This window comes from Cynocephalus volans, chromosome 6 (genome assembly GCF_027409185.1).
Source record: "Cynocephalus volans isolate mCynVol1 chromosome 6, mCynVol1.pri, whole genome shotgun sequence".
NCBI classification, from domain to species: Eukaryota; Metazoa; Chordata; class Mammalia; order Dermoptera; family Cynocephalidae; genus Cynocephalus; species Cynocephalus volans.
Window position 1 is genome coordinate 59078078 of NC_084465.1, and position 19193 is coordinate 59097270.

The 19193-nt window shown below is 34.3% G+C and overlaps 1 protein-coding gene across 1 annotated transcript in view; it reads right to left on the bottom strand.

The window, feature by feature from the left end:
• SEMA3D (semaphorin 3D) overlaps window positions 1-19193 on the bottom strand; it is a 124448-nt gene that overhangs the window by 63817 nt on the left and 41438 nt on the right. Inside the window, exons 4-6 of the mRNA XM_063100692.1 lie at window positions 13941-14060; window positions 9233-9326; window positions 6620-6748 (exon numbers count right to left, since the gene is read on the bottom strand). Of these exons, the coding sequence (XP_062956762.1) occupies window positions 6620-6748; window positions 9233-9326; window positions 13941-14060 (343 nt within the window). The remainder of the gene's footprint in view (window positions 1-6619; window positions 6749-9232; window positions 9327-13940; window positions 14061-19193) is intronic.

Genomic DNA, 19193 nt, shown 5'->3' on the forward strand with positions numbered 1-19193 from the left:
GAGTTGATTGTTTAGTGTCACTTGTTTATAGAGTTCATCAAAAGAAAGACAATTCTAAAACAGAGCAAAAAGCACAAGTTCTGAAAGGAGAACAAGTAAATTCATTGCCATATTGTAGAAATGCACAGAACAAATCACTTCGGACATGAAAAACATTATCTGGGTGTTGCCAGGTATTGCCACTTGAAATGGCCAAAGGTACAGAGTATGACACTAATCCACATTTCAGGAATTTCATTATGACATCAATGGGGGAAAACAGTGTAGATATTTTTTCAAGTATTATTTCTTTTAACTTTTAACTAATATATAATATATGTGGCCTTGTTATGTTTGTTCATTCAGTCACTGTTGATTTTACTGAACTCTATGAAATGTTGGTTCTTTTACAGGTATTGCAAGAAAACTGCTTTGGAGGAGAATGGTGGAATTGTGTAAACCAAATATTATATAAAAAAACATAATTATGAAAAAAAGAGTATCAAATAGTACTCTATTCTGTGATTTAAACAATAAGCATACTTATGAGTTAAAAATGAATACAAGTTTCAAGAATAGAGAGTTTCTTACAGATTCCATTGAGGTCCTGTCTTAGAACACTGATGTCAGTATTTTATGATAGAAACTCTTTCCTGGCTTGCTGCCAAACTTGGTAAAATTAGTATCATTTAATCAGTGCATAGCTGTTGAATTAAACAATTTTAAATCATACCAATAGACACCTGTGCTTTATTATTGCACAGTTTTCCCCTTTGGCATTTGAAACACATGCCCTAGTAAGGATGGAGTTTGAAATGGGGCATGTTCACAAATAAACTTCTAGCATGACACCAAGAAGCACTGCCAAATGAGAATACCATAAGCCAGTGTGGCCTGTACTCACACCGCTTTCATTTTCCCTATGAACATCTTTTCACCCAGATGAGCACCCCTATCCCCGTGATTTAATAGGTAGTAGGTTTCTAACTTCCTTTTATTTCTTCCTATATCTTTTTCCTATTGTTTTTTTGTTAATTTTCTCCTTTTATGTGGAAGAAGCATTTATAGACAGCAGAGCATCCCAAGAGAAACTTCAAATGCAAACTGCCTCCATATGTTAAAAATAAAAATTTAAAACAAAAGTTCTCATCTATTCCAGGAAAGAAAACAAAAACATATGCATGCGAGGCATCATTATGTGTTTTCTTTTTGCAAGTGGTCTTATTTCTTAGTTTTATCCTAAAATTTTAACAAAAACTAACCTGCATTTGAGTAGCCACCCTAACTTATATCTATTTTACTATTTCCTGATATTTCTAAGATCAAGTTAATAAAGAAAACTGTGGAAGCATGTAAGTCTTCATCTAGAACTGTCCATAGTATTTCATCTTTGTAATTTTTTATCCTCCTGGTAAGGTATTTAATAGATGGCTTAGTATCTCAAGGAAGAAGACAGTCCTGACAAGGAATTTTGCACTGTTAAATGAAGAGGTTAGCTGATCTCACTCTGGTTAAACCTAAGTAGGGCACAGAACAAAATATGGCTTACTTAAATGTATTAAGGATTTTAAACTCCTTAAGTGGGTCAGTGATAAAAATGGACTTATAAAAGACTCATGTAGCTTCATATTAAAAAAAGATAATTCTTTAGAATCTGCATCTTAACAGTTAAATATTCAATTGCAAATTTAACTTAATTTTTGCATTTCACTTTAAACATATTACCACATTTACATTTACAAGAGTTAGGTTCATCATGGGCATGTAAAAAGCAGAAATTTAAACTGAAAAAAAAGCATAGAAAGCAAAATTTAACAAAACATTCTCTAACTAGAAATAAACAATACACTGATGTAATTATATATAGAAGAAACAAAAAAGACATTGGTGTTGACTCCATTATTTGAAATATTAAATATTGGTCAGTTCTTTCAACCCAGCAACAATCTTATGAAACCCAGCAGTGAGTTTCATATTGACATGCTGTATAAATAGGAAAGAAAATTCACAAGTGTGTCACATTATATGATCATTGGCTAATGTACATAATTAATAAATGAGTATACTTTAAAGCATCATTGTCCAATAGAAGTTACTGCATTGATGATATCTTTTATATCTGTGCCATCCAATATGGCAGCCCCTAGCCCATGGGGCTATTGAGCTCTTGAAATATGGCTAGTGTGACTGAGGAACTGAATTTTAAATTTATTTAATATTAATTACTTTAAATTTAAATAGCCACATGTGTCTAGTGTCTACCATACTGGACAGTACGGCTTTAGACCTAGTAGCCTGTGTCAGTAATTGTGCTGTGGCAGGTCCAGTGTTAAGGCAGAAACAGATTCTTTATTCCCATAACTGCCACCAAAAAGGCAGTCAAGCTTCCAGATTCAGAAGATATGATAGACTACTCTTCCCACAGGCTTAGTGTTGTAACGGAAGAATGAGCTTGGCAGCTAGGAGACCTTGAAACGTCCCTTCCTCATGCTATGTCTCCATTTGCAAAATACGAGGTTAAATAGGATAATGTCTAAGATAACATTCATTCCCAACAATCAGCATAATTCGTCTGTCTTCTCTCTCCTCACACTCCTGACTCCAGCCAGATGATCCCATTGACTTCTGTCTTTGGATCGTAGGCTGACTATATTTGGAAAATGGCCATTTCTCATAAAGGAAGACTAAAATGTTTGTTGAGCAAGCAAATATTTTGTCTTAGCCCATCAGGTCCCTCCTCATTATAAGCACTTCATATTGTTTCCATAATTTCTCCCCTTGCTCTGCCCTAGTTTTAATGGACTGGGAAACTCCTGACTGACTGAGTTTCTTGAAGCTTGTACTCTTCTAACTCTGGGCTTTCTTTCCCTCAGCCAACACCTGACCTGCTGCTGGTACTTCCCTTGATGGCCAGACTGCCTAGATCTCCCCCACTGTTGCCTAACCCACCTTCCCTTTCTGTTTTACTACCTGCTAACCGACTCACATCTTTGCTTTGCTGTTGCCCAACATGGCACATAGACATGGACTGTGTTTGCAGTGAGGCTGTAAGAGCAGGGTACGTGTAGTCAAAAGAGCAAAATTTGGGTTGATGAACTGTGTCAAATAATGGACAGAGCATAGTGTCTACAGCTGGATAGACTTATCTGAATTTCAAGCTCACCTCTACTAGATACTATGGGCTACTATCTGACTTCTAATGTATCCCCAAATGTAAAGTGCAAATAGTAATTCTCCCAGGATTATACCAGTGAGTAAAATAGCACTTTAAGCGTCTAAGGTAGTGACTACCATGGATGCTATATTAAATAAATTTGAAGGAGAAGAGAGAGAGACAAAGAGGGAGATCAATTAGTAAACAATAAAATTGTGGCAATAAACTAGAAATGAAGTAATGAAGACCTATGGGAAGATGTGGCAGTGCAAAGAACAAGGGGTTGATGGATATTTTGAAGGAATTAAAGCCTTTAGTGATAGATTAGATAAGGAGTATGAGGAAAAGGAAGAAATCAATAATTCCAAGGTAACTGGGTAGAGGAAGTGAAGAAAGTTAAAATAGATAAGATTAGGAAACTGATACTGAAGGGCAAGTTAGAAAGAGAAAGCAAGATAGTTTTCTTTTTAACTTTGATTCACAGGATTTTAGATTTTAGATCCAACTAGTCACTCGTATATGTACATAAAAAGAAATTCAATCAAAAGACCATTAAACAACTTGTAAAAATCTCAAAGCAGGTTAGTGACACAAATAAGACTAAAGCTTAGGTGTCTTTATTCCAATACTAAGCAACCATTTTTTTTCTTTTAATCTGAGATTAAAATCCAAGCGATCCAAATGAATATTTTTAAGAGAATATTGAAAAGGAACTCAGAAAACAGTTGAAACTTTTAGGATGGGTGAGCTCACAGAATTATGAGGTTTAGAGGGAGAGAAGGAAAAGGTAGTCAAATGGTTTAAAATGCTAAAGAGATGACAGACTCTCAGAGCATCCCAGGTTTTAGTCTTGCCCCCTACCTCTCCTATCTGAAGGTATAACAATAATGATGTTGATAATATTGACAGCAATTCAGCTCTTAAAATTGTCAGACTTCCATATATGATCTAATTGAATCCCATGACACTCTGTGAATAGATACTATTATTATGCCATATTACTAGACAAAGAATTTGGATGCACTAAAAGCTATAATCAAAGTCACGGGTAAATGAAAGTTAGAATTTAAGTCCAGATAATTAAGTTCCACAGAAACAGAACTATATTTTTTGTCTAAACTGGGACACTCAAAAATAAAAAGACAACAGAAGTAAACTGAAAAGCCATGGGTAAACCAGGTCACATGGTCACCCTGGCTATCACACCACTAAGCAATCTGCCTTGAGTGACCTAGAACCACAAATGTTAGTTCTCCTAATTTGTAATTGCCTGAATTCAGTCCATTGAGACTTCTTTTATGATGTACCTTTCCTCCTACCTTAATTTCTTCCTTCTATTGGCTTCTTCTTTAATTGCAAAGTTTTCCCAGCATCTAAAATCTTCTCTTGAACTCTGCCTTATGTCCTCCAATTCTTCTATTCACAAGCAAATATCTTCTCTACCAAATATTCTTTGCTGTGTATTCTCACCTGCCTCCCCACTGCTACCACCTTTGCTTCTGTCCCTTTCTCATTCTGTTTCCAGGCAATGGCCTCTTCTCTCTTTGTCCTCATTCTCCTTTAGTCAGTTACCTTTGTAATAACAAAGTTCTGACTCCCTGATTAAAAAGTAAACCATCAATGGCTCTCCATTGGTTTCAGGATATTATTTATAGCTTTGTAGCCTTATCTCCCACTCTCTCCTTATGCTCCAAGCTGAGCAAACCATTCATCACCCATGAGGTCAGTGACCCTTCCCTATCTGTGCAGGTCCCATGGGTGGAATAGCACTCAATATACAAGAGGGCTTCAAGAGTTGTTTATTAAGGGAATGTTAAACCAACTCAAAGGCTTCCTACTTTGTAATTCTCTTCACATAGCACTAAGAACAGCATTCTATGCAAATAATAGTTGAATACATATTTCCTACATTTATTGTTTTAACAATGCTGCAGACTTCTTTATGGACATGGTGTAGTTAAGGGAAAAAAGGGAATAATCTCTTAAAAGAGTAGCAATGTGATGATATTTGCCATCCCAAGACTGAGAGACATAGTCTTACACTTCATTTTAAAGTCATAAGAATATCTTACCTACACAGATATATTTAAGCCTTTATATACGTGAAATCTATAAAGTTACTCTAAAAGCAAGGAATTACACAACAATCTCACAATGCACAAAAAGATAGTCTTGCCTTGGATGTGTGTTAAGAAATTTATGAATAATCACATATTTGTAGATATTTTATATTTGTTTTCCTTATCAAAGGAGTACTCTTCAGCAACACCCCCCCCCCAAAAAAAAAGGTACTCTTGGGGTCAATGGAAATCACATTCTTGTGTAAACAAATAGATCTGGAGGTTTTGACTAAAGAAATGTTTTAAAAGTGTTTTCCTTTTTGTTTATGTTTTCACTGCTTAAATGACACTGAAAGATAGGGAGATAGACCCTAGGAAATCTCTACTCTGGCCTCCTCCATTAAAACCCAATATTTATGGTGGGAATGAGAAATGTTGTCTACCTGCTTTAATAACACTGTTTTGTTATTCTGCCATGCAATGAAATAAAGTCATATGTTAATTAGAGAACATTAAAAAATCATGATAAAATCTGATCTGTTGTAAGAAGTAGAGGGAAAGCCTCCTATTGTTTCTTGAATTAATTAAATAAATTCATTTAGGAGATTCTTGGTTTATTTTTGGTGTTGTCGTTTGTTTGTTTTTTTCTTTCTTTCTTTTTCTGGAAATCCAAAATATTGTATGACCCCTAAATAAAAGAGTAATCAGACAAATCTATGTCAATATAAATATGGTTATGGTTAAAATTTGAAAGGGTATGTCTTAACCTAAACATAAGTTACCTTTAAGTAACAGAAGTTAGCATTACAATCTAACCCCTTTTGATGGGGCTAATAGACAGTATATATCTTAGTCATTAAAACACAGACTACAGGGCCGAGCCCGTGGCGCACTTGGTAGAGTGCTGCGCTGGGAGCGCGGCGACGCTCCCACCGCGGGTTCGGATCCTATATAGGACTGACCAGTGCACTCACTGGCTGAGTGCCGGTCACGAAAAAACGACAAAAAAAAAAAAAAAAAAACACAGACTACAGCAGTAACGTTGCCAGTTTGAATTCCAGCTATGCAAATGACAAGTTGTAAAACTTTGATCAAATTACTTAACTTCTCTCTAGTTCAGTTTGTCCATCTCTAAAAAGCAAAAAATAATAATATATTTCATATGTCATTGTGAATATTAAAAATATCAATTAGAACATAGCATGGTGTTGAGGACATAGGACACACTCAATAAATATCAACTATTTTTGTACATACAGAAGGTTCTGGAGATTTCTCCAATTTAACATGGAATTATTTCAAACATACTTTATAATGCTGAGCTAAATCATTTATCCCAAAACACATTTGAAAGAATAATAATGACCTTCTTATCTATGCAAAAGCAAAGGCAAAACAATCAAAAGTGAAAAAAGAAATCACTAACCATTGAGCCAGTAGTGCTCTGAAATGTCAGTTCTTATGTAATGATGGTCGTGAGTAGGCCCAAGGGACCGTGTGAATGCAGTATCTTTGCCAAGGAAATCAGAAGCTGTTCCAGAGTAGAGGTATTCATCTGGGAGGAAGAAAAAAGATGCATAGGACTTTTAAGAATATAGCAGTAGACACTACTTAAAATATTCAAATTTCACAGCATGACACCAAAGAAGTTTATTGTTTAACATCAGAATATGTTGTTTCATAAACATTACTTTCAGATTTTGAAAAATTAGCTCAGTTGAAGAAAAAAAATAACTCAATTAACTTTGTAAAACTGATGTTAGATACTTGAATATAAAAAAATCCAAATTCTTTTGAATAATTGCACATGCATTGGTTTCTCTTTTGAACGAGCTCTTCCTCTTTGCTTTCTCCCCACAAATAATTCAAAAAAATACCATAATTAGGAGTTCCTCTTTATAATAACACACAAAATATATTAAAACTTAAATGCCATCATGAGGAATGGATTGTGTAATTAGTATTTACTTAACTGACACAACCTCAATGACCACCACTTTTCTTTGCCTAACCTCTGCTGAAAGGGAGCTTTCAGCACTGAAGTCATTCTCTGTAATTATAACACGTTGCATTCCTTGTAGCTAATCATGTCTCTAATAGTTCTGATAAACAGGAATTCTTGAAAAGGGAAAAATGTTGCCATTGCTGCATACCAAACTTCTTTGTCCTGTTATTTAGGAAAAGTGCATGTCCCTATGTTTTGGTTTTTTTTGTGTTTTTTTTTTTTTGGTGGGGGGTGGGAAATAGGGGAAGGTGGGGGGAAGAGAGTGAAAAAAGAAAAGGAAGAGTAGATGGAGGAAAAGGGAAGGAAGGGGAGAGAAAAGATGGAGGGAGGAAAAGAGTGGGGCAGAGGTCAATCTGTCCCAACACTAGTTAGAGCATTGAGTGGGGGTGGATGGGGTGGCAGGAAGAAGGCTGTCCCTGCAGTAGAATATGTCACCCCATAGAGGACGAAGCCTCTGCCATCTTGAGACATTTGTAATCAACTACTTTGGATTACACTTAATGGAACAAAGCAAAAATGGCTAATCTCTACAGAGCATTTAGATTTTTTAAACGCTTAAATATGAAAACAAAGGCATTGTTTTACTGAAATTCAACTTTCATTTCTTTAAAATTTTGTCTTGTGTAAGAAGCAATTAAGATACTTTCTAAAGTCATTGATTATATCCATCGAAATAAGCTTTCCACTGAATTATTTGGGATAATTCAACCTAAATAATTACCATAGCCAACTTCTAAAGAAAACACAAAACAAAACAAAAACATAAATGAGAGAAATCTAACTATGTAAAGCAATTGTAGATACGGTACTGTTTCCATCCTGTGAAGGCATTTCCCTGAAATATATTAGGTAAATGGCAATATCTTATTGTGGAGCAAGTTAAAAAAAAAAAAAAAACGTACCACCACCAACAACAATGGCATCATAGAAAAGTTTGGTAAGAGTAAAGAAAGCAAATCATCACTTCGAGATATATAAAATTGCAGATATTTGAATGTTTTGTAAGGAAAAAACGGTGTGTTTCAACCTAAAAATTGGATCTGAATAATCAGGTTTTAAAACTGTCTTCTTTGTATCTAAAATTACTTAGGGATTCCTAAGAAGGGTCACCAACGACTATATCTATTGTTTTTTAAATTAAGGGTGTGTCAACTCTACTTGACAGATCAGAATCACAAATCATCTATCTCATTTTCTGAGAATAATGAAGGAACATTAGTCATATAATTTTCAGAACACACAAAAATGCACACACTTTCACTTCAAAGCAAGATCACTAGTTTTAAGTGAAAATTAAAACGTCATGGTGCTTCTCCTATCATCTTCTATTCAAACATTTGATAGACAAGTTAAATAAAAAGAGATGAAAGTCATGAACCAAACCAAGACAAAAGAAATCCTTATAATGGTTGAAATTCAGAGGTCTTGCCCACATTCCTCAGAAAAGACTTCAGACCACACAGCACGGACTTCTTTGAACAGGATGGTCATCTCATAAGAGAATTTAAGATGTATACAAAGTGAGAGAAGACTAAATGTGTTAGCAAAAATTTCCACAACATTTCCATTAATATCATCAGGTTATAGAGAAATTGGGGAAAAGGTGTTATAATATTCTATTATCTGTATTCTATAGCTTGATTCATTTGGCGTATTAATTTACCCACTTAGGGAACTACTAAATTTAACTTTCATACTGAGCCAAATGGGGACATAGTTCAGGAAAAGAAAATACCAGACATCTAAATGTAAAATTACAGAACAAGTAAGTGTGTTTCATTTGCATTAAAAAGAATTTAATCTTTTAGTTTATTTAAAAACTAACTGTGCAGATATTAAGGATTGATGTGGCCTCACTTTATTATTGATAAAGATGCTCAGTACAGAGAGATTTGGCACTAAAATACTGGAATAAAATAGCTGGTGAAGATTAATCCAAGATGATATTGAACTCAATAAGAAAATGTGGTTAAGTCTACACATACCTTTACAGAAAATCATCTAAGAGTGAGAACTGCCTATCATTGATCTTACCTGTCATTACTGAAGCAAAAGGCTGCTGAGGATCAAAAGGACATTTCAGTCTCCCAGACTCCAAATTATGCGTGTCTAACTTGAATATAACTTCCTGTTGTGAGAAACATTAGCACAAGTGAGATTTTTAAAAATATCACAATCAGCAAGAACATAGGAGATAACTAAATTTTAACTCATTAATTTGGTAAAAACCAATTGACCGTGTAGCATGTGCATCATGCTGGGCTCTTTAACTTTTTAGCAAATACTGTATCTGGCAAGACTCAATACTCATGTTTTAGTCTCCTTTTGCCCAATGTGGTAATGATAATACTGTGTGAATTTTTCGTTTGGAAATAGTGGTATACTCACCAATTCATTTAGTCTAGACCACTATAAATATCAAAATCACCACCACGCACACATATTTCTTAAGCTTAATAGCAAATTTATTGAGGCTAATAAAACCAATGTTCTCTTTAAAGAAATAAATTTGCTAAATGATTATACTTTCAAGATAATGATTATGGTCTATACAACTAAGCATTTGCAACTCTACCAAATTACTTAAGCCTTGTGATATGTTTTAATGATAGTAGCATAAAAGTGTTCTAAGGCAGGTAGTTCATTTTAAGAGCTGTTGATACATGTGGACCAAAAAAAAAAAAAAAAGAATCTCATTGTAGTATTTTCACTATGCTGAAAACACTGTACACATTAAAGCCACATAGTTATTTTGGCTGAAACATCTGTTTCTTTAATAGTGGTCACAGACAGAATGATATTGGCAGACTTATAATATTCAGGGGAAAAAAACATCTTAAGTTGAACTTTCCAAGAAAAATATGAATGTATAATGAAGGTGGCCCCATGAGCTTGAGTGTTTCATAACAATGACAACACTACCATCCAGCTAAAAGGCTGATGACTCACCCAGTGCATACACTAGGTAGAGAAGTCCAGCATTTCAGACATTCTCTCTAGATTTAGAATCTTCAAAGTTAAATTGGAGCACACGTATAATAGGAAAGGACCATTCAGTGCCTCTTATATAGAAAGCAAGCAGTGAAGCAAAAGGGGTAGGGGGAATTGGATTATTGGTTTATTATGTTGTAATTTAAGATCTTTTTCTTTTCTTTTGAACAAGACCAATAGAAACAACTGCATCATTAAAAAATAATCATAGCAATTTAAATAGGCTGATTTATAATTGCTATTCCATAATTTTAAGTAAACACATTTTAATACTAACAATAATGATACCTAGCTGTTAGGAGCTACTAAACAAGGACCAGGAATTTATACACATTGTCTCATTGGATTCTCACCACAAGCCTAATGAAGTGGCTACTTTAATAATTCCAGCTTTGCAAGTGTACTATTGATGACTGAAAGTGGTAGTACATACCTTGCTCAGTGTCACATAGCTATTAAGAGGAAAAGCAGGAGCTTTGTCTCCAAAGTTCACACTCTTAACTAATCTAGTTCCAGAATTTCAAACTCATGAATTTAAAAATATGTTGAAATCAATTTATAGACCCTCCATGACTATGTAACATGATCAAGTCCAAGTGTGTTTAGTTTGGACAGGTCAGCTAATGAAAAGTTGTGATACTGGTGTGAAAAAAAGTCCAATGAAAACACATTCAGGGCATGCTTCCCATATGTGGGTGGGACCAGAGGCATGCCAGGAAAAAAACACCTGTAGATAGTGCCTCTTAAGTATAGTTAAATATCATTAAGGGTACATTATTCTCTACAAGTTAAACAGAACTGTTGACTCTAAAAGCCTATAATGGGATATCATAAAGAGAAAAGTAAACTAAATTCTGGTGCCCCAGAAGATTATAGTAAAAAGCTAAAATACAAAAACCAAGAAAATATCTGGGAGAATGCCATAGTGGAACCAAGATACTAGATAAACTTACAATTGTATAGATTTCTGGTTTTAAATATAATATTTCATTAAATTTTCAAGAAAACCCCATATAATTGATGTTTATGGAAGCTGAGAACAAGTTCTCCTTTATAATCTCCTGGAGAAAGAATATAGCAAGACAGCAAGTTTCCTTGAGCTAGTCAAGGACAACTACAGGAAAATAAAGTAAAAAATACTAGATGATTCAATGCACTTCCTGAGATAAACTGACTGAATTACATGACACTCTAAATTTTGAAGCTTCAATTTTATAAGATTTTTTCCTACAAAATTCCTTAAGCTTAGGTCATTATACAAAAGCACCTGTCTGAACTGCACACACAGGAATATTGTTAGAGAAGAGGTAAGTGGATCAGAATGACAGTAAGAAAACATTTAATCATCACAACTAGGCAAAGTTATAGTTAATACCATCTCCATTTAAAGATGAGATTTGCAGCAGCAGAGGGGAGAACAGACAGGAAAGAACGTAGTTTCAATCTGATTATTAAACAGCCATATTACAGGATATATATATATATATAAAGTGTATTTATACACTTTTGAAATTCATGCCTCTTTACTTTTTGTGTTCCTGTTGCTAAGTAATGGATGAGGATTAAGTAATTGGAATGGGACAAGTGCTATATGCCAAAGCCTGTACAATCATTTCCTCATTTTACCCTCCAAATAACTCTGGGAGGTAGTTATTACTATTATCATCATCATTTTACCGAATAAATAGAAGCTTATAGATTTTTGCAGTGTGCATAAGGCCGTGGAGCTGGAAAATGACTGGAGCCACATTTCACACTGGGGTTGTCCAGGCTCAATCTACTATTGTTGGTGGCAGCCCTGACTTCTCTCCTGAATTGCAGATCCAGCTGCCCACTTGGAATGACCTACTGAACAGATCTTAAATGCAGAATATACAAAACCAATTCACCATTTTCCCACAAACTAGTTATTGCTTTCACCTCAATAAATAACATCACTCTCTCACTCACCGCCAAAGTCAGGAAGCTGGGATTCATCTTAGCTTCTTCCCCTTTCTTCCCATTACCCCAGGCACACTGCCTAGCAGTCCCCAGAGTGTGCCTTCCTCCACCTCTTTGGCACACTTCTGTTCTCTCTTCCCAACCACCTCAGGAGCAACTTTATTAATTTGAAAATGGAAGGGCCTTCTAAACTCCCTCTAGAAGTACAATGATTTCTTGGGACTAATGATTCATAAGAAAAGTTAACAATCCTCAAGCAGGGCTGCCATACAATTACCTGTACTCCTGACCAGCTGAAAACTCACAAGGCTCAATACCCCTGTTCACTCATAATTCTCTTATTCATAGAACTTGTAAATTTGACTGCCCCAGGGCTTCTTGACAGTCCCAAGCTCAGTAATTAGCTCCATCTAAATTCCCTTTCAGCACTTGTGACTTTTAAAAAGCTATAGAACACTATTTGCTTCCCTCAGCAGGTTGTGAGTTTGGCCTTTAGCCTCAGGCCTCAAAACACACCCAAGCTGTGGGGCTATCTCATATAATTACACCCTATGCTATGAGCTACTGTTATATATTACCCTTCATCAAAGCCAGGCCGGAGAACATTACACCAGCAACAAAGAATGATGGATTCGAGTTGCCAAGTCTCCTAGAGGTTCAGAGATTTAACTATCAGGGTTGCTCTATTTTCAAACAGTTCAGTCTGGGCTGGTTAGAAAAGTTGGTTGGAGAGGAAAAATCTGTCTAGCCACAGTTGTGGGTTTGACTTCAGTTAAATCAGTGTAAAGAAAAGTGCTTCATAAGCCTAGACTTTACTTTCAAACACACAGCCAATTATCTTGCAAATATGTGTGGTTATTTACAAGAAGTATATACATAAACATGAGCACAACAGGACATACAAAGAAATACTTTAGAGCACATATTCTAAAGCTCAGCTGGACATGCTTGCTCTAGATACAGACTCCTTGTCTATTTTATCCACTGAGACTCAAGTTTTGCTAACCTGTAAATTGGGAATTATAATGGTACCAACTTCATTGAGAGTGTTGTGAAATTCCAAAGAAACAATCCACAGAAAGTTCATGGCACAGTCCATGACACAAAGAGCACTCTAAAGAACTGGTTATTAACTAAATTACCTAAATCTGCATGTTTCTCATTTATTAAAATGCTTGTTGATATCTGGAATACATTACTCCTAATTAATATATCCTTTATTTCCACTATGTCAGTTTGGTCCAGCAAAAACAATGAGTTCAGTGTGCTATTGACCATCTATACAAATCTAAGAAAGTCATTAAAATTTTCTTTACATAGTGTTCTCTACTGCAAACATACGTTTACAGGTCAACTTTATTACATGAAAAAATGAAATTATTTTAAGGAGAAATTCCACTACAAGGTCCTATAGAAAATGTTTTTGTTTTACCAATAGCAACATACTATTTATATATATATATATATATATAGAGAGAGAGAGAGAGAGAGAGAGATACAGTTATAAAGAAAACTCAGAAGAAAATAAATAAAGACATAGAGTACATAGAAAAAAGGCTCCTTAAACATTTTATACTATCAATTTTCATCATCTGACTAAAAACAACTTTTAATGGAAAAAAATTTTTATTAGGTAGATAAAGTGTAAAATGAAAATGACAGTCCATAAAACAGTTAGAAACATGAGTTCTTATTTAGTTATAAACTATGCTTCAATCTTTATATTCAAATCTGCCTGCTTTATGTCAAAGGCATTAAGTATCAATGTATTACAATAAATTATGCTTTTCATGCCACTTCATTAAATTACCTCCTTATAGACTCCAAGATCAATATACCCACATAAAGGATGAAATGCTCCAGTTCCACATGCATAAATGTGAGTTTTGTTATAGGGTTGAAGTACTCGGATGAAATTTGCACATTCTGTCTGTTGAGCATAAAAATGAAAAGCATCAGCATACAATTCAGGTTTTTGAAAGATTATCATTCATACCACCTGTTTTTCAAAAAGATAAATCATCACAAATAATAGCAAAAATGAAATAGATTATGAGAAATATTTAAATACCTGATTTAGCAAAGGAGGCAAGACAAATATTGAAAGTATGGCTTAAAAGAGGGACTTTTCAGCTTTGCGAAGTTACAAAACTTTTGAACTAATCAGTGTTAGAATGTAAATCTCTACAGTGGTATTTAATGAGGCCTAGAAAGTGGATATAAACAGAATATGAAAGAGAGAGCCATACTTTCTTTCAAGATGTACATAGAGAACAAAATCCATTGTGCTCTGACAATACATCAACTATCTCATATAGCTACTACTGTTTGCAACATCATCTGTCCCAGCTACATTGAACACAAATATGTATTCGTAGATATGTATTCCATTCTTATTGACAAAAATGTCTACCACTTATTTCCTTTGATTTTCACAGAATTTATGAGAATCAGATTATTTCCTGCTGATTTCAAGAGTCTCTTTTGTTTGTCCCATGACAGTTTTTTTACATCAAGTCACATTTTTGAAGAAATTTTTATACTTCTTCTTGTTTCTGTCTAAAAATATTTCTTTACATTATTATTATCTTTAGAACTTCATTATTGTCTATCCACCATTTATTAGTACATAGTGGCTCCCTAGTTTTCAGAATATTCATTCTTGTTATTATATATTATTTTCAAGTTACCTCCTGCAAGTTATTCCCTATTTCTTCCCAATTATTTACATAATTGTTAGAAGCAGTTTCTTAACTATGGCTTACTGATTCCTGGACCCAAAGACCCCTGAGAAATCACTGGGCTGCAGCGCACTTTCATTCTAGATTGATTCTACCCAGGAGACAAGCAAGTGTTTACTAGGGAAGTTGGAGATGCATGAAACCATTGGGTTTCATAGAAAAAGTCCAGTTTCACTCTTCCTGAGTGGCCATGGGTTTCCTCACCAGTCTGTCATTGACATAATGTCATTTTTGTTAGGGTTGTTGGGAGAAATATATATATATATATTAAAAAACAACAACAACAACAACAACAAAAAAAACCCCAAGACAATGACCTAGTTGATAGGGTGGTTCTTAGAATTAAAAAGGCAGACAAAATCACAGCTAGATAGGACAGATAAGTTCAAGTGGTCTACAATAGTGCTAGACATCTATAATTAACAGTAATTTATTGTATGTTTTCAATTGGCTAGAAGAGAGGAACTCAGATGTTCTCATCAGAAAGAAACAATTCTGCAATAACAAATATGCTAGTTATCCTGATCTGATACTCACACATTGGCTACACATATTTTAGTATAACTGTACCCCATAAATATGTACAATACATGCAAATTTAAAAAGGCAGATGATGACTTAACTGATAAGATTGCTATGATGGTTATGCAGAAAAAACGATATAACACAACATTTAATAATTATTTATTCATTACCCTGAATTCAACCTATACAAAATGTCAATATCCAAGCAGCTGCTCTGATTTTAGGGTGAATAATTACATCTGCAAATCTGTGCTACAGAGTTCTTAGCTCCTAATTCTTCCTTCACCTGGCTAGCCTGCAACTTTATGTCTCAAGAATTTGTAGATCCCAGTTAACAAAATCTTCATATACTATCAAAGAAGAATGCTACATTGAACTCAGTGAGTCTTCTGCTCTCTGCTTCCTTATAAACACAGTGTTGCTTGAGATTGTGAGAAATTCCAGTATTGGTTCCTGTGCCACACAGGTAGAGTATGTTCATTAGTCAGGTAGGAAGATTTAGCACTCTTTAACAAGAGCAGGGCCCTGTGTATAGTTCCTTAGGCTGTATGCTGCAGAAGGATATCATATAGAGTTGCTTAGGATGTATGCTACAAAAGGACATCCTAAGGATGTACAAATCACACTGCAGACATTTAAAAAAAAATATTTTCCTATGTTTATTATACGTAGATTCTATTATATTTTAAGACAATTTTCTGGAAGACTGTCTTGTTTAACAAAATTATATTATGCCAGTTTTCCACCTTCCCATCAAAGTGTCTGATAACAGAAGCTTACCTTCTATTTGCACAAAGGCACCACCAAGGAACTAGCTTCACATTCTTTAACACCATGTTATGAAATCTCAAATGAAAACCTAATTCAGAGAGTAAATATGCCATACTAATGGTTCTGAACAAACAATAGAGGCACAGTAATGTGAGAAAAGCCAAGGCAAAGAAATGTACATAATCACCACAAAAGTTCTAATGATGCCTCATGGCTAAGGTAGGAGGTTTCAGTATTATCCAGCCTTTATCTTGCTCACTCATGTTCACTGAAGGGGTTTTTATTTCTTGGCCTTTCCTCCACAAACAGATTCATGTAAGGGTGAGATCTACACAAGGAATAGTACACGGGGAGGGGAAGAGCGAAATTATAAGGCTGGAGTGAGGTGGGATTGACTCGTTGCTAGTTATTTCATCATTTTTTTCAAAAGCTCATTTTTACCAAATAGTCATAGAACTTAGAGGGTAATTTCACAAGATTCTGAAATAAATATTTGCATAAAGAAATTAAACAACTCCCTTTCCAGATTATAAATTATGGAGTCAGAAAGATTAGGGACTAAGAGAGACACAGCACTGTTTACAGAGACAAGTAAGGCCCAGGGTGAAGTTTTATACACATAGGCAATATCATTGTAGTGATTAAAACAAAAAGCTCTGAATCATACCTAAAACATTTCCCATTCTTTAACATTTCTAGGAGTACTTTATTAAAATACAGCTGGCACTGAAAAATAATCTAGTTTGTCAGTTCCCTAACTTGGTGAAACGTTATCTAGGATTAATGTACTCGTCATGTCTCTGAACGGGCTGACACAGAATAGAACATAAGGGTAAGTCTTGAGTTATCTGACACAGTTTACAAAAAGGTCAGTTCTGCTCAGTAAAAGTTTTCTGTGGGGAAGTTGATAGGGGCTAAATCTCCAGGCAGCCTAAAGGTAATGGAAAGGCATCGGTTGCTTGAGGGAAAGACACCTGTAAACAGAGATAGAAAAGACAAGATCTCCTATTTCAAATTTTGCCTGGGGAAGACATTTCAGCCAAACAATTCTTGCTACAAAATCTTCACAATGACTTCCCTTTTAATTCATAATTTCAGTTATTAAGTCTCAAGGATTCTATGTTGTATTTGTTTTTTATGCACAAAGTTTCAAAGTTTTGTTTATATGGCATGATCAATAATCAGCTCGATTTAATTCACTTACTGACCTGCATGGCTACTAATGGTAGCGTAACTCTGTGAGTCCTGAAGAAAGATAACTTTGAGAAGCAGCTTTTTATCTTTCCCTGCAAGCTGGCTAATTTGTCAGCTACCGACCTCGATGGCAATTGTCCATGTGACCAAACAATCCTATGAGTAATATATTCAACTTTGAAAAGTATTGAATTTCTCCTTCCTCCCCTTATTCCAGCCTCTTCCCCTCTCCACCCACCCCACCCCCACTAGAAGAGAAAGAAAAAGAGAGAGAACCAAAAACAAGTGTCGACTTTTTTATTCTCTCATGTAATATTAGATGTTTCGATATTTTATCATACACATCTATACACGTATAAATAATCAAATAAATACAATAAATATAAAGCTGAAATAAGACTTGAAGAAAAGACAAATACATGTCAGTCTGTGCATTAACACTTAGAATTTTAGTTTCTCACCAGATACCTGGGAAGATATTAGCAAAACAGAAGTATGTATAGTTCTCAAGACTTATATAGAGCCCAAATAAATCCAATACAGCTTCATATGTAACTCTGATAATTGACTTAAAATTGCTAATTTTAATTTATTTAGGTTAAATATGGGAAGACACTCATGATTTAGGAATCTGGTCTGCTTTTATTTGTAGTACCTTTTTGCAGAAAAATGTGATCATCAAACACTTTTTGAGCATTCACTAGATGCCTGTCACCGTGCTACAGGTTAGTTTTGCCTAGCAGTTCTGAAATAGAATCCAGTGTGAAGATATACCTGTTTCTGTCTTAGAATGTTTAATCTATTTTAATACATTGTCAACAATTTAAAATAAATATGTAAAAATCCAAATATCACATTTCTCTTTTAAAAATGATCTAACAGTGGAGATTTCTAAAGAGCAATAATAATCTGTAGTAGTAAAAAGGCAAAGGAAAACATTTTACTTTTTTATGCTTTTTAAAATATTTAAAAGTCAACATATTAAATAAGATAACTGATAAAAAATATTTTTCCATGAGTGAAGCACAAACTAATAATATATATGTGTGTGTGTACATTAACATATACATGTATACATATATATGTTTCATAAATCTATAAATAATCTAAAAATAATCAGTAAGGAAAATGCAAACACTAAAATTTAAAAAGAACAAATTGTAAGGATATGCGGTTTAAAAAATCCTACTTTTACAACTATATAAAATCTTTAGTATTTGTAACAATGAAAGAATTTCAAGCTAAAAGAGTAAAAATAATTTTTATTTTTGTTGGCAAAGGTAAAATATGTTTTATCCATTTATGCATTTGTAATAAACATCAAATATATGTTGTATCCCATATTAGCCAGGTACATGGAAATATACCTTCTCATGATCATGCACTGCTGGCTAGAGTATATGAGGCATGAACTTTCTGGGGGGCAATTTGGCAATATGTCTATAAAAAAAATTATGTTTAGTAAAAGCCTATTCAATATCAAAGATGCTTGCAATATTTATATATAGAGTTTTTCATGTGCAGTATCATCTGCAATAGTAAAAACTGGATATATACCAAACTTCTAACAATAGGGGATTGATGAAATAATGTCTAAAGGAATGTAGTGTAGCTATTAAAAGTAGTGTTATAAAAAGGAATTTAATGACATGGGAAAATGCTCATGGCAGTCTGTGAAGTGAAAAAAAAAAAAATGTGTTAAGGAACAATGATTTCATTCCGAAAAATAGTAAATAGATAAGATAGAAGAATAAACATCAAAATGTCACCAGCTATCTCTGGGAGAGGAGGTATTTATAAATGACTCCTTTTTCCGTTTTTTGTACGTAATT